The 15,924-nt window shown below is 47.0% G+C and overlaps 1 protein-coding gene across 1 annotated transcript; it reads right to left on the bottom strand.

Annotated features, from left to right (window-relative positions):
- Positions 1–412: 412 nt before the first annotated feature.
- LOC123426825 (trihelix transcription factor ASIL2-like) lies at positions 413–2,435 on the bottom strand. Its single transcript, XM_045110722.1, has one exon. The coding sequence runs from the start codon at positions 2,057–2,059 to the stop codon at positions 821–823; it is 1,239 nt and encodes a 412-aa protein (XP_044966657.1). The 5' UTR covers positions 2,060–2,435; the 3' UTR covers positions 413–820.
- Between the last annotated feature and the right edge of the window lie 13,489 nt (positions 2,436–15,924).

Below are 15,924 nucleotides of genomic sequence, written 5' to 3' on the forward strand. Positions count from 1 at the left end.
AGAACCCAACAACGCTAGCTTTTCTTCTTTCTTTAAAGAAAAAAAAGGAACATGCTTGACTTTCTACATGCAGTGACATTATCATATGTGTCCCACAGCCGCGCCATAAGCAGCAAACATCAACAATCATCCAGAGAATCACCTCCTGTTCATGCAAGGGAAGACCTTTCCCTTTTTACGATAAAAAATTGATTGATCGCACTTGCATAAACCCCGCTCAGATTCTGAAAGACACAGCACGTCAGCACCACCTGAACCTGAAAGACCCAAACTCCCATACACCGGAACTACAGGTTCATGACATCTGCATTCTACAAATGCAAAGCATAACAGCAGGCAATCTTCATAACATTGTAAAACATGGGTGACGTCAGTTAGTTAGGCAGATAAAAATTTCACACACAATGCAAGATGATGATACGAGTACTCTTTTAACACATATAATAATTCAGGCTGCTGCTGCTGCTGCTGCTGAGCACAGAACAAACCCTGATTGAGGCAACAAGATCTTAGCAAACATGCCACACTTCTTGGCACCAACGACATGAGACCAGATGGTGTTCTTGACTTCTTGTAACTAGATAAAGAGACATGAAATTATGTGGCTAGCACATGGTACAGGGCGGGAGCTTATCATAACTGCCTACTAATTATACTCCTAGAGATCTCACTTTGATAAACGATTGCCAATGAATTACTTCCTAGACATATAGTTCCTGCTTGCATTCAATATAAGCTAAGTTGTTGCAATGTAACCCTAACACATACCAATAAAAACTCTTTGAATCACCAATGCCTTGGCTTGTTATTCAGTCTGTCATTACTGGCTCTCTTCCTCGTTGTCATCGTCCTCTTCCTCCTCCTCATCATCGCTCTGCTCACCGTCGCTGGCAGCTGCAGAGTCGGCCATGTTGTTCTCATGGTACTGATAATGCGGGCGAAGGGCAGGGCGGTGATGGTGTCTGCTACCGTCGCTGGCACGGTACCGATCATGGTGATTGCTGCTCGTCCTGGCATCATGGAACGATGACATTCTTCTCGATGTGGAATCTGGTCCGGATGCCATCCTCCTAGATGAGCCACCAACAGTGGTGGCACCTGCCTGGGAGTGGGAGGCAGCCGCAGCGGGAGAGATGTGGTTCTTGCCCTGTGAGAGCTCCTTCTGCGTGTTGAGAAAGAACTGCACGCGTTGCGACTCAAGCTCCCGCGCAAAGTCCAGACGCTGGCGTTCCATCTCGGCGGCCTGCTCCAGCTTCGCTGTCTCTACGCGCTCGTAGGCCTCGCCAAGGCGCCGTATCGCCTGCGCTAGCTCCCGCATGCCCTGAGAGCGGTCACCGCCGCTTAAGCCATCCACGCGCCCCTCGTCCGTCCTCCTCCTCTTGCCATTCGCCGGCGGGAGCGCGGGCTCCGGCGGGAACCCGTCGGACGACTCGGACGAAGCCGACATCTCCGGAGACGGCGCCCTCCGCTTGACGGGCGCCGTGGCGGGCATCAGCGGCGTGCGGCTGCGCTGGGGGAATCCCGCGCGCAGCGCCGTGGGCACCGCGTTCCGTCCGTTAGGGTGGGCGGCCGGCTTCTGGTTGTAGGTGGGCGCGAGGAGCACGTCAAGGCGGTCGTAGAACTGCCACGACGAGACCGGCTTGGCCCTCTCGATCTTGTACTTCTTCTTGAGCGTGTCGATGCGGTTCTTGCACTGCACGTCGGACTTGGGGGCCTTGGAGTAGTTGTCCCGGGAGGAGACGGCCTCGGCGACCTCCTGCCACTGGGGATGGCGGAGGCTGCCGCGGCCGAGCGCGACGAAGCGCTCCCCCCAGGCGTCGATGAGCGCGGAGGTGGCGCCCTCGCTCCAGGCATCCTCCCTGCCGCCCCCGCCCCCGCCGCCGCCGTGGCTGGGGTAGGAGCCGTGCTTCTGGATCGGGAGCGCGAGCGTGAGGGGCCCGCCGGGCGGCGCGGAGGCGACGGTAACGGGGTCGGCGACGGGGAGCGCTGAGGCGACCGGGAGCGGCGAGGAGGAGGCCGGCGAGAGGGAGGGCGACGGGGAGTTGTCGTCGTCGTCCATGGCGGCGGATCGGGGAGGGATTGGGGATCTAGGTTGGAACCGATCTGGGGTTGTAGGTCAGGTCAGGGGTCGGTGGTGGTGCGGCGGTGCCGGCGGTGTGGGGCTGTCGTGCTTTGAGGGGGTCCGTCCGGTTGGGACTCGGCGGGGCGGGTTGACTTGGGCCAGGCCGGGGATGGGCTCAGGCTGGCGCCGGGGTGGGTTAGGTCGGGTCGGAGAAAACGGCCGGCGGTGGGGGGTATTTTGGGCTTCCAGCACCCTGACGCGTCGGCCGGCAGGCAGGAAGACCGGTCGCCACGTTCCACTTCCGCTGCCACCCCTACCCATTCTTTCTTCCTCCTCTCCTGTCTGTCCAGCCGCAAAACAAGCCAACACTTTTTATGCAAGTAGGAGCGAGAGGCAACGACGAATTCTAGTCGTCATCGTCTTTTGGATTCCTCACGTATGCTCACTCCACCCTTTCGGGTTAGGGTTTATCTTATTTTTTTTATTAGTCTCGCACATTAAATCGCTAATTGTATGGAGTAATAGTCCTTTGTCATTTGGTGGTCATGTATGCGCCGTACGTAAGAGCATCTCCACACGCTTGGTGGTCATGTATAGCGTTTTTGACGTTACGCTCGCCGCCGCTATTTACGTCCTCGGGCCGAGCGAGTTTTCAGCCGCGTCTTCAGGTTTTGTTTCCGAGACACCAACGTTTTTAAATTCTTTTTTTCCGTTGTCAAAAAGATGCCACGAGTTTGCGATATCCATGACACAAGTCGGCGATCAGTATGTCATAGTTCGACGATCAAACATACCAATAGTTCGACGATTAAAAGGAAAGGATAAAAAACGGATCAAACCGCCGGATCGGCGTGCTGCGTCTCCTCTGTCGGGGGACTGACCGGGCTCGTCGTCGGCGTAGTCGGGCTCATCGTCGGCGTGGTAGGGTTGTTCGTCGTCGGCATAGTCGGGCTCGTGGTCGGCGTGGTCTCTGCGTTCGAGCTGGGGTCGTTGTGGCCATCTGGGCGCCCTTCTGCCGCAGCCGGGGCACGCACGTCGGGATTGTAGGTCTCCTTGGCCTTGTCGAGAGCGAGTCGAACTTCCCTCCACTTCTAGCACAAGTCAATCCTCGAGAACACGTGAAGGAACATGAACTCTTGGTCCTCGTTGTCGCCGCGATACATGGCGAACATCCGAATCATTTGCACAAAAACCGCAGACAAAACATGTCGGCAAAGCACACGACGACGCCACGAACTAGGGTCGGTGAACTTTGGACATACCTGACCCTCGACATTCGTGCCGCTTTTCGGGCGAGCAGCGACCTCCTCGATGATGCCATGACACTTGTTGCATGCCGTTTGGATCGTCGACCGGCGGTTCGCCATGGCCTTCTCGTCATGGTCCATGTGGATGTTGGCAAAGTCGGGGGTCGACCAACTTGCGTTCGTCGAACGCCGTTTTGATTCTCCCCTAGTACATGTCGGTGTTTTGATTTGTGTCGGTGATCGGTGATGACCCACAAGTATAGGGGATCAATCGTAGTCCTTTCGATAAGTAAGAGTGTCGAACCCAACGAGGAGCAGAAGGCTCTGACAAACAGTTTTCAGCAAGGTAATAACTACAAGCACTCAAAGTAGCGGTAACAAGTGATGGTGTAGCGAGGTGAAATGTAGCAAGCGAAAAGTAACAAATAACAAGTAGTAGCAACGGTGCAGCAAGTGGCCCAATCCCTTTTGTAGTAAGGGACAAGCCTGAACAAAGTCTTATAGGAGGAAAAACGCTCCCGAGGACACACGGGGAATTTCTGTCATGCTAGTTTCATCATGTTCATATGATTCGCGTTCGTTACCTTGATAGTTTGATATGTGGGTGGACCGACGCTTGGGTACTGCCCTTACTTGGACAAGCATCTCACTTATGATTAACCCCTCTCGCAAGCATCTGCAACTACAAAAGAAGAATTAAGACAACGTCTAACCATAGCATTAAACTAGTGGATCCAAATCAGCCCCTTACGAAGCAACACATAGACTGGGGTTTAAGCTTCTGTCACTCTAGCAACCCATCATCTACTTACTACTCCCCAATGCCTTCCTCTAGGCCCAAATATGGTGAAGTGTTATGTAGTCGACGTTCACATAACACCACTAGAGGAAAAACAACATACAACATATCAAAATACCGAACGAATACCAAATTCACATAATTATTATCAGCATGACTTATCCCATGTCCTCAGGAACAAAAGTAACTACTCAGAAAGCATAATCATAATCATGATCAGAGGTGTAATGAATAGCATCAAGGATCTGAACATAAACTCTTCCACCAAGTAATCCAACTAGCATCAACTACAAAGAGTAATCAACACTACTAGCAACCTTACAAGTACCAATCGGAGTCACGAGACGGAGATTGGTTACAAGAGATGAACTAGGGATTGGAGAGGAGATGGTGCTCATGAAGATGTTGATGAAGATGCCTCCCCTCCGACGAGAGGAGTGTTGGTGATGACGAAGGCGACGATTTCCCCCTCCGGGAGGGAAGTTTCCCCAGCAGGATCGTCCTGCCGGAGCTCTAGATTGGATCTGCTCAAGTTCCGCCTCGTGGCGGCGGAGAATCCACGAAAAAGCTCCTCCTTGATTTTTTTCTGGAATGAAACCCTTCATATAGCAAAAGAGGGGGGCCAGTGGGCCGTCAGGGAGCCCACAAGCCCTGTAGCCGCCACCAGGGGGTGGCGGCTACCAGGCTTGTGGGGCCCTGGTAGCTCCCCTCTGGTACTTCTTTCGCCCAGTATTTTTTATATAATCCCAAAAAATTCTTCGTTTATTTTCAGGGCATTTGGAGTTGTGCGGAATAGAGGACTCAGACTTGCTCCTTTTACAGTCCAGAATTCCAGCTGCCGGTATTCTCCCTCTTCAAATAAACCTTGCAAAATAAGAGAGAAAAGACATAAGTATGATACCACAAGGTAATATAACAGCCCATAAAGCGATAAATATCAACATGAAAGCATGATGCAAAATGGACGTATCAACTCCCCCAAGCTTAGACCTCACTTGTCCTCAAGCGAAAACCAAGTTCCATAAACATGTCCACATGTTTAGGGATGAAGGTGTCGATAAAACATAATACGGACATGAGGGCATCATGATCACACATAGAACAGCAATACATCATAAAGAGTCTTATGGGAAAGTAACAATTCCTTCACAAGGCAAAGTATGAAGCAAAAAACCTTACCCAGAAGTAGCCAACAACAGTCCATAGTCATTGAAGCAATTGCAATTTATCATAACATCAGAAAGAGTCAAATAAGAGCTTGTAAAGCAAACCCACATACTCAATCATCTCTTTTATTTTCCACAATTGTTACAACTCACATGGTACTCATGGTATCAATGATTCAGCTGGAAACAGAGGACGATAGGGGCTTATAGTTTTGCCTCCCAACCATTTACCTCAAGGGTAATGTCAACAATAATAAAGCATAAGTACTCATCCCCAAGTTGATATATGAATATAGATCTTTCCCAAGCATGTGACGGTAGCCAAGACAAAGGCAAAATAGGGAATTGGTGAAGATCACCATGACTCTTACAAGGGCAAAAAGTAAAGGTACACGATAGGCCCTTTGCAGAGGGAAGCAGAGGTTGTCATGCGCTTTTGAGGTTTGGATGCGTGTCCTCTTAGTGCGGAGGAACGTCACTTTATATTGCCTCATGTGATAAAGAACTTTATTATGCAGTCTGTCGCTTTTATGTCTTCCTCATCACAGGTTCGTACAAAGCTTATATTCCACACACTAATAGATCATACATATTAGAGAGCAATTTTTATTGCTTGCACCGATGACAACTTGCTTGAGGGATCTTATTCAATCCATAGGTAGGTATGCTGGACTCTCATGGCAAAACTGGGTTGGAGGTTTATGGATGCACAAGTAGTATCTCTACTTGGTGCGGGAGTTTTGGCTAAAATGAGGTGGAAGCAATCGTCACATGCTAAGGGATCCTCATATAACATTGTTTGAAACCAAGCAAACACAATTCATTTTATTGTCTTCCTTGTCCAACATCTACTTCTAAGCCTGTAATAGTTTGGTGAGTGCTCACAATTATAGAAAGTGTCTAAGATGATATATTTATATGTGAACCTCTCTTTCCTTATTACTTCTTATTAATTGCAACAATGACTGAGGTCTGTGTTGGTTTATTCTCAACAAGTTTCAATCATCATACTTGTTATATGTGAAGCTATCACTTTCCATAAGATCATCTCATGATCTTTCATGCTATCTTTCTTTTCATACTTTTGATCACGGCACAAAGCAAAGCCCTTGACTAAGATACTCTTTATTATATAGCTCGCAAGCTCGAATACATCAGGGGAGACACCAGGCAAAAGACTCAAACTAAACACTAAAGACTTATTCCACTGAGAGAAGAAATAAAAACTAAAAAGGAAAGAACTAAAACAAAGGTAAAAGAAAAAGATATAAAGGTGATACGATACCAGGGCAACTCCCCCAAGCTTGGCAAAAGCCAAGGGGATTGCCCATACCAATGCTTAGTTGTCTTCCTTTGGTGGTGATGGTGGTGGTGTCCTTGAAACAGTCTTGAGCTTGTCTAATTTCCACTTGAGCATAAAGTTCTGCTCCCTCAGATCGTCATTTTCCTCCTCAAGCTTCAACACTCTAAGGCAAAGTTCCTGCTTACTCTCCTGCAAGAAATGAGAAGGGATAAATATGGTCTTAGGCTTCTTCCTGGAGTTGGGGAGGCTTGACTTCTTGAACTCCATATGGGTGTTAGGAGGTTGAGGTAGAGGAGCCTCCTCCTCGTCAGAGCTTGTTTGCTCCTTCCCCTTTGGTTCATGGTCCTCTTCCTCATCTGTGGTCCAACCATAAGGCTCTAAGTCCCCATTAATCCTGGAGTTAGCACGGTCATCGGCCACATAGATCTCTTCTTCTGAATCTTGAGAAGACATCTTGACCTAAATCTGAGGCAGACAACAGGCTCAAAACGAAAACAGAGGAAAACTGCGCGATACGAAGATCAAAACCCTCGTGCGTATATATAATGATTTTTTTCTGGACCAGAAGGAGTGCTCCGTAAGAAAACGGAGTCCGAGAGGCACACAAGGTGCCCACAAGCCCTGTAGCCGCCGCCAGGGGGTAGGTGGCGGCTACCAAGCTTGTGGGCGCCTCGTGCGCTCTCCGGACTGCTTTTTATTTTTCTAATTTTCCAAAAATTCTAAAACGGAGGAAATTTCCTATTGGAAAAGCTTCGGAGTCCAATTACTTACCGAAACACATACCTCTTCGTATTCAGGGTCAGAAACAGGGTGGTAAACATCCCTTATGTACTCCTGTGGAGTTATGATATTGATGATATTGGTCTCAACATTTATGGGAGTACCAGAGATATAATGCTTGATTCTTTGCCCATTTACCACTCTAGGAAAATTTCCTTCCGTGTTATTTATTTTGATGGCACCTGAACGATATACTTCCTCAACAACGTAAGGACCTTCCCATTTAGAGAGAAGCTTGCCTGCAAAGAATCTTAAGCAAGAATTGTATAGCAGGACATAATCACCTACATTGAACTCTCGTTTCTGCATTCTTTTATCGTGCCATCTCTTAACCTTTTCCTTGAACAACTTGGCATTCTCATATGCCTGGGCCCTCCATTCATCTAATGAGTTGATATCAAACAACCGCTTCTCACCGGCAAGTTTGAAATCGAAGTTGAGCTCTTTGATTGTCCAATAAGCTTTGTGTTCCAGCTCAAGAGGTAAATGACATGCCTTACCGTAAACCATTTTATACGGCGACATGCCCATGGGATTCTTATAAGCAGCCCTATAAGCCCATAGTGCATCGTCAAGTTTGCTAGACCAATTCTTCCGAGATCTATTGACAGTCTTTTGTAAGATCAATTTGATCTCCCTACTCAACTCCACTTGACCACTAGTCTGAGGATGATAAGGAGATGCAACTCTATGGTTGACATCATACTTAGCAAGCATCTTGCGGAAAACACCATGAATGAAGTGTGAACCGCCATCAGTCATCAGATATCTAGGGACTCCAAATCTTGGGAAAATGACTTCTTTAAGCATCTTGATAGAGGCGTGGTGATCATCATTTCTAGTGGGGATAGCTTCTACCCACTTAGTGACGTAATCCACAGCAACTAAGATGTGAGTGTACCCATTGGAACTCGGGAAGGGTCCCATATAATCAAAGCCCCACACATCAAACGGTTCAATGACAAGTGAATAGTTCATAGGCATTTCGTGACGTTTACTGATGTTCCCTATTCTTTGACATTCGTCACAAGACAAGACAAACTTAAGGGCATCCTTGAATAGAGTGGGCCAATAGAAACCTGATTGCAATACCTTATGAGAAGTTCTATCTCCAGCATGGTGTCCCCCGTAGGCTTCGGAATGACACTTCTGCAAGATCTGTCCCTGTTCATGTTCAGGCACACAATGTCTAATAATACCATCTACTCCCTCCTTATAAAGGTGAGGATCATCCCAAAAGTAGTGTCTCAAATCAAAGAAGAATATCTTCTTTTGCTGGTACGTGAAATTGGGTGGTATGTATTTGGCAACGATATAGTTTGCGTAATCAGCATACCACGGTGCACTATGTGAAGTGCGGATGACATTTAATTGCTCATCAGGAAAGCTGTCATCAATAGGTCGTGGGTCATCAAGGACATTCTCTAGTCTAGACAAGTTATCTGCTACAGGGTTATCAGCACCTTTTCGGTCAACAACGTGCAAATCAAATTCCTGTAGCAGGAGAACCCATCTGATTAGCCTAGGCTTAGCATCCTTCTTCTCCATAAGGTACTTAATAGCAGCATGATCAGAGTGAATAGTGACTTTGGAGTCAACTATATAAGATCTGAACTTTTCACATGCAAATATGACTGCTAAAAACTCCTTTTTCGTAGTGGCATAGTTTCTTTGGGCACTATCTAGAGTCTTACTAGCGTACTGAATAACATTCAACTTCTTGTCAACTCTTTGTCCTAGAACAGCACCGACAGCATAATCACTAGCGTCGCACATGATTTCAAAGGGCAAGTTCCAGTCAGGTGGTTGAACAATAGGTGCGGTTATCAAGACCTTCTTAAGTATTTCGAAAGCTTCCTCACAATCCTCATCAAAAACAAAAGGAACATCCTTCTGCAAGAGGTTGGTAAGAGGACTAGAAATCTTAGAGAAGTCTTTAATGAACCTTCTATAGAAACCAGCATGACCTAAGAAACTTCGTATACCTCTGATATCTGTGGGGCAAGGCATTTTCTCAATTGCATCAACCTTAGCCTTATCAACTTCAATGCCTATTTCAGAAATTTTATGTCCTAAGACGATGCCTTCATTAACCATAAAGTGGCACTTCTCCCAATTCAAGACGAGGTTGGTGTCTTTGCATCTTTGTTAGACTCGATCAAGGTTGCTGAGGCAATCATCAAAGGAAGACCTGTAAATGGAGAAGTCATCCATGAAAACCTCGACAATCTTTTCACAAAAGTCAGAGAATATAGCCATCATACATCTTTGAAAGGTGGCACGTGCATTGCATAGGCCAAAAGGCATACGTCTATAAGCAAAGGTACCAAAGGGGCGTGTGAAGGTGGTTTTCTCTTGGTCAGATTGTGCAACAGGTATTTGCGAGAAACCTAAATAACTGTCTAGAAAGCAGAAGTGTGTGTGTTTGGATAGCCTTTCTAGCATTTGGTCGATAAATGGCAAAGGATAATGGTCTTTCCTGGTTGCCTTGTTCAGTTTCCGGAAGTCTATCACCATCCTATAGCCAGTAATAATCCTCTGTGGGATTAGTTCATCCTTATCATTAGGAACGACGGTAATACCTCCCTTCTTAGGTACGCTATGTACTGGACTTACCCAATCACTATGAGCAACAGGATAAATGATTCCTGCTTCCAGAAGCTTTAATATTTCTTTTCGAACGACCTCTTTCATCTTAGGATTTAATCTCCTTTGATGATCAGCAACTGGTTTGAAGTCGGGATAAGTTTTAATCTTGTGGTGACATAGAGTGGGACTAATACCCTTAAGGTCATCAAGAGTATATCCAATAGCCGCACGGTGCTTCCTCAAACTTTTTAGTAACTTCTTCTCTTCGTGATTCGATAGGAGAGCACTAATAATAACATGATATATCTTCTTCTCATCAAGGTAGGCATACTTAAGAGTATCTGGTAACTTTTTAAGCTCGAACACAGGATCACCCTTCGGTGGGGGAGGATCCCCAAGCAGTTCAACATGCATATTATTCTTGAGAATAGGATATTGTTCTAAGACAGTTTTATCTATCTCATCTCTTTCATCCATATGCATATCATTTTCATGCTCAAGCAGATATTGCTCTAAAGGATCCGTAGGAGGTACGACAATAGAGGCAAGAGCAATGATTTCATCCCTACCAGAAGACTCTTTTTCATGGGGTTGTCTTCCAAACTTGGAGAAGTTAAATTCACGAGACACACCCTCGAAACTAACAGTGACAGTCTGCTTAATGCAATCAATGTGAGCATTGGCAGTGTTGAGAAAGGGTCTACCGAATATGATGGGACAAAGCTATCTTGTGCAGTACCAAGGACGAGGAAATCAGTAGGATACTTCGTCTTACCACACATGACTTCTACGTCTCTCACAATTCCCAGAGGGCAGATAGTGTCTCTATTAGCTAGCGTAATAGTGACATCAATGGGTTCTAACTCAGCAGGTGCAATCTCATCTTTGATTTCATCATATAGGGAACGGCGTATTGCACTAACGCTAGCACCCATATCACATAAACCATGATAACAGTGATCTCCTATCTTGACAGAAACAACGGGCAGGCCAACTAAAGGTCTGTATTTGTCTTTCGCGTGAGGTTTAGCAATTCTAGCGGAGTCCTCACAGAATTTGATAACATGCCCGTCTATGTCTTCGGCTAAGAGATCTTTGATAATAGCAACACTAGGTTCAACTCTAATTTCCTCAGGGGGTGCAAGTGGTCTAATGTAACCTCTATGTATCACAGTTGGAGCTTTAGAATAATCCTTTTTCCTAGAAGGGTAAGGTGGTTTCTCACAGTAGGCACAAGGAACAACAGGATCACTAAAAGCAATGACTTTCTCCTCGACTAGATTGGGTTTAACTATGTTGATTGCTACAGGAGGATGATACTTAAACCACTTCTCTTTGGGAAGATCAACATGAGCAGCAAAAGATTCACATAGAGAAGCTACTATCTCAGAGTCAAGTCCATACTTAGCGCTAAAATCTCTAGAAGTGTTTGTTTCAACAAAAGATTTAACACAATCAAACTGGAAATTCATACCTGACTCCTTACCTTCTTCAAGCTCCCAATCTTCAGAGTTACGTTTGATTCTTTCCAATAAATTCCACTTGTTGTCAATATCCTTCTTCATAAAAGAACCGGTACAAGAAGTATCAAGCATGGTACGATCTTCATGAGAAAGCCGAGCATAAAAGTTTTGAGTGATAATTTCTCTCGAGAGCTCATGATTGGGGCATGAATATAACATTGATTTAAGCCTCCCCAAAGCTTGAGCTATGCTTTCCCTATCACGAGGCCAAAAGTTATAAATATAATTCCAATCACGATGTACTAAATGCATAGGATAAAACTTTTGATGAAATTCCAATTTCAACCGATTGTAGTCCCATGATCCAGTATCATCACATAGCCTATACCATGTCAACGCCTTATCCTTCAAAGATAAAGGAAAGACTTTCTTATTTACCTCATCCTCGGGCAAACCTGCAAGCTTAAATAAACCACAAACTTCATCTACATAGATCAGATGCAAGTCTATTTGTGAAGATCCATCTCTTGTAAAAGGATTAGCCAGCAGTTTCTCAAGCATACCCGAAGGAATTTCATAAAAGATATTTTCAGTAGGTACCTCAGGTTGAGGAACAACTCCTCGTTCTTCCGTTCGTGGTGAAGATACCCTGAATAAACTCCTGAAAGGAACAGTTTCCATAGTGACAATTGACAATAAATTTCAGCACAGTATATAAATGTTTCCTTACCAAATTCCACTTACCAAAGGCGCTTCACTCCCCGGCAACGGCGCCAGAAAAGAGTCTTGATGACCCACAAGTATAGGGGATCAATCGTAGTCCTTTCAAGAAGTAAGAGTGTCGAACCCAACAAGGAGTAGAAGGCTCTGATAAACAGTATTCAGCAAGGTAATAACTGCAAGCACTGAAAAGTAGCGGTAACAAGTGATGGTGTAGCGAGGTGAAACGTAGCAAGCGAAAAGTAACAAGTAACAAGTAGTAGCAACGGTGCAGCAAGTGGCCCAATCCCTTTTGTAGCAAGGGACAAGCCTGAACAAAGTCTTATAGGAGGAAAAACGCTCCCGAGGACACACGGGGAATTTCTGTCATGCTAGTTTCATCATGTTCATATGATTCACGTTCGTTACTTTGATAGTTTCATATGTGGGTGGAATGGCGCTTGGGTACTGACCATACTTGGACAAGCATCCCACTTATGATTAACCCCTCTCGCAAGCATCCACAACTACGAAAGAAGAATTAAGACAACGTCTAACCATAGCATTAAACTAGTGGATCCAAATCAGCCCCTTACGAAGCAGCACATAGACTGGGGTTTAAGCTTCTGTCACTCTAGCAACCCATCATCTACTTACTACTCCCCAATGCCTTCCTCTAGGCCCAAATATGGTGAAGTGTTATGCAGTCGACGTTCACATAACACCACTAGAGGAAAAACAACATAAAGCATATCAAAATACCGAACGAATACCAAATTCACATGACTATTATCAGCATGACTTATCCCATGTCCTCAGGAACAAAAGTAACTACTCACAAAGCATAATCATAATCATGATCAAAGGTTTAATGAATAGCATCAAGGATCTGAACATAAACTCTTCTACCAAGTAATTCAACTAGCATCAACTACAAAGAGTAATCAACACTACTAGCAACCTTACAAGTACCAATCGGAGTCGCGAGATGAAGATTGGTTACAAGAGATGAACTAGGGATTGGAGAGGAGATGGTGCTGATGAAGATGTTGATGAAGATGCCTCTCCTCCGACGAGAGGAGTGTTGGTGATGACGAAGGCGACGATTTCCCCCTCCGGGAGGGAAGTTTCCCCGACAAGATTGTCCTACCGGAGCTCTAGATTGGATCTGCTCAAGTTCTGCCTCGTGGCGGCGGAGAATCCACGAAAAAGCTCCTCCTTGATTTTTTCTGGAAGGAAACCCTTCATATAGCAAAAGAGGGGGGCCAGTGGGCCGTCAGGGAGCCCACAAGCCCTGTAGCCGCCACCAGGGGGTGGGGCTACCAGGCTTGTGGGGCCCTGGTAGCTCCCCTCTGGTACTTCTTTCACCCAGTATTTTTTATATAATCCCAAAAAATTCCACGTTGATTTTCAGGGCATTTGGAGTTGTTCAGAATAGAGGACTCGGACTTGCTCCTTTTCCAGTCCAGAATTCCAGCTGCCAGTATTCTCCCTCTTCAAATAAACCTTGCAAAATAAGAGAGAAAAGGCATAAGTATGGTACCACAAGGTAATATAACAGCCCATAAAGCGATAAATATCAACATGGAAGCATGATGCAAAATGGACGTATCAATCGGGTCGATTGTGAAAGCCTTCCATGCTTCAGCAAGGCACTCGTCTTCCTTGGACGTCCACTTGACGCGGGGTTCGGCTGGCTTGGTGTTCGGCGTCCGCTTTCTCTTCCTTCCCTTCTTTTGGGGCATTGGTTACAGTTCCACCTCCACTGCCTCTTGCTCTCCCTCCTCCTCCTCGGCGTCGTCGAGCTCGTCGTCAATGTCACCGACAGTGTCCATTGTTTCATCCTGCATGCCGAACTCTGGGGGCGACGCGACGGTAATGGATCCGCTCGTGATGATCTCATCCATGTCGGCATCGGCGTAGTTAAACTTCAGCGACGAAGTGGGCACGAATGGAAGGACACCGCATTGTAGAGACGACGCAGATGAGGCTGCTGAAGAGTACGCCAACAGCGAGTAGCTGTAATGGGTGTTGAGGCCGATACTAAATGCGGGCGAGGGAGTACGCGGGTCATGGCCGAAACCGATGGGGAGGAATTTTGCAGCGCGCCATGCGAGAAGGTAGTGTTGAGATTGAAGCCGCCATGCGCGTTGCCGTCGCAGTTGCCAGGCGAGGGCATGTACACCCAGGGCAGCATCATCGGCGAGAGGTGGCCAGCGCAATGCCCTGGAGGCCCCTCCATGCGGCCTGTGGGTTACGACCGGGCAGATTCATCATCCCTGCGCGGGACGCCTCTTCCTGATCGACCGCGGCGGTCGCCACCTCCGCCGCATCCCTGATCTTCTTGGCGTCAAGCTTCCTCCGCCGGTCTGTTGTGACCGCCTACTGGCGCTGGATGTCCACCCTCCACTCGGCATCCGAAACGCCCGCCAGCCTCGGCATCGGCTTCCTCGACTTCCTCTGCTTCGGCTGGCTAGAATCGGCGGCGGTGGCGGGGCAAGGGAAGGTGTACTTCTTCTTCGGTGGCATGGTGACCGGATGGCGGGAGCGGGAGAAGAATGGCGGGAGGGGGTGGGGAAATGGAGGGAAAAGGAGGTGGAAGGGGGAGAAAATGGCGGGAAGGGCCCGACTGCGGCTAATAGATCGGGCCACTTGGCTTTTCGCTTCGACCGGTAGTTCGAGGCACACCCCCGGGGAGCTGGGTTCGGCTCGTGTTCGCCGGATGTTATTTTGGCCCAAACCGTCACTAAACGAGGAGTTCGAGGCGCGACTTGGCTGATTTTGCACCGCCGACGCTAAAAAAGGTGCCCGGGGGCCTTTGGGGGCCGAGTGGAGATGCTCTAAGTAATTACTTCCTCCACACCTAAATACTTGTAGTCGGGAGAACTAGTCTAGTTATCCCAACCACAAGTATTTAGGTACGGAGGAAGTAGAAAGGTGTTGCTTAGGCTAGTCATAATGAAAATAGAGACAATATCGAGGATACCACTATAATAAACCAAAGTTGTCAAAATACCACTACAAAAAATGAACTTGCCAACATAGTACTGTCTTCTTTGTTTTCATAGGCAAAATAGCACTTATGTTAATTGTCAAACCATTAGGAACCTCTCAGGTTTTAACATATTCCAAAATTACCCCCACGAGGCTAATCCTATCCTTTCCCATCGAGAGCTCCTATCCTTCCCACCCTCCCGCACCCAACAGCCATCGCGGCGCAAGCACCCCTCGTTGGCGGCTGACCATAGCTCCCCCTCCCTTTAAGCCTCTCCGCCATCCATCCCCTAGCCTCCTCTGCCGCCCGACATTCTCCTACAGCCCAGCGCCTAGCAATGCGCAGCTGGCCATAGCACGTCGAGGGCGGGGTCTGGCAGGGCGGCCCGCAGCCGCAGCTCGCCGAGGGCGGTGCCTGGCTGGGCTCTGATTTTGTGTATCTTGGCAATAGAATGTTGGTCACCCAAACTCGGTAGCACCAATGCAGTTTCAGTTGCACCGATTTGGTGGGAATGGTTAGGCTTCTTTCTGAGGTTCAAACTCAGTGGGTCCGATGTGGAAATGTTGGTGACACCAAATTTGTGAATGTGGAACTTGAGAGAGTGGATATGTAGGGGAAAATGACTGAATGTTTTGGTGGCTAACTTTGAGCATTTGAGCAATCAGTTCATTTTACTACGTCACCACCTTTTAATAGTATTGGCTTTCCTGTGCACTCAGAAAGTGATTTCTCATAGATATAAAATGAAGAGTCTTCTAGCTTGAAGCCCGAGCAAATATTATTCCTTTGTTGCATCAAGGGGCATCTCCACAAAAACCTTA

The sequence above is a fragment of the Hordeum vulgare genome, chromosome 2H (genome assembly GCF_904849725.1).
Source record: "Hordeum vulgare subsp. vulgare chromosome 2H, MorexV3_pseudomolecules_assembly, whole genome shotgun sequence".
NCBI lineage: Eukaryota > Viridiplantae > Streptophyta > Magnoliopsida > Poales > Poaceae > Hordeum > Hordeum vulgare.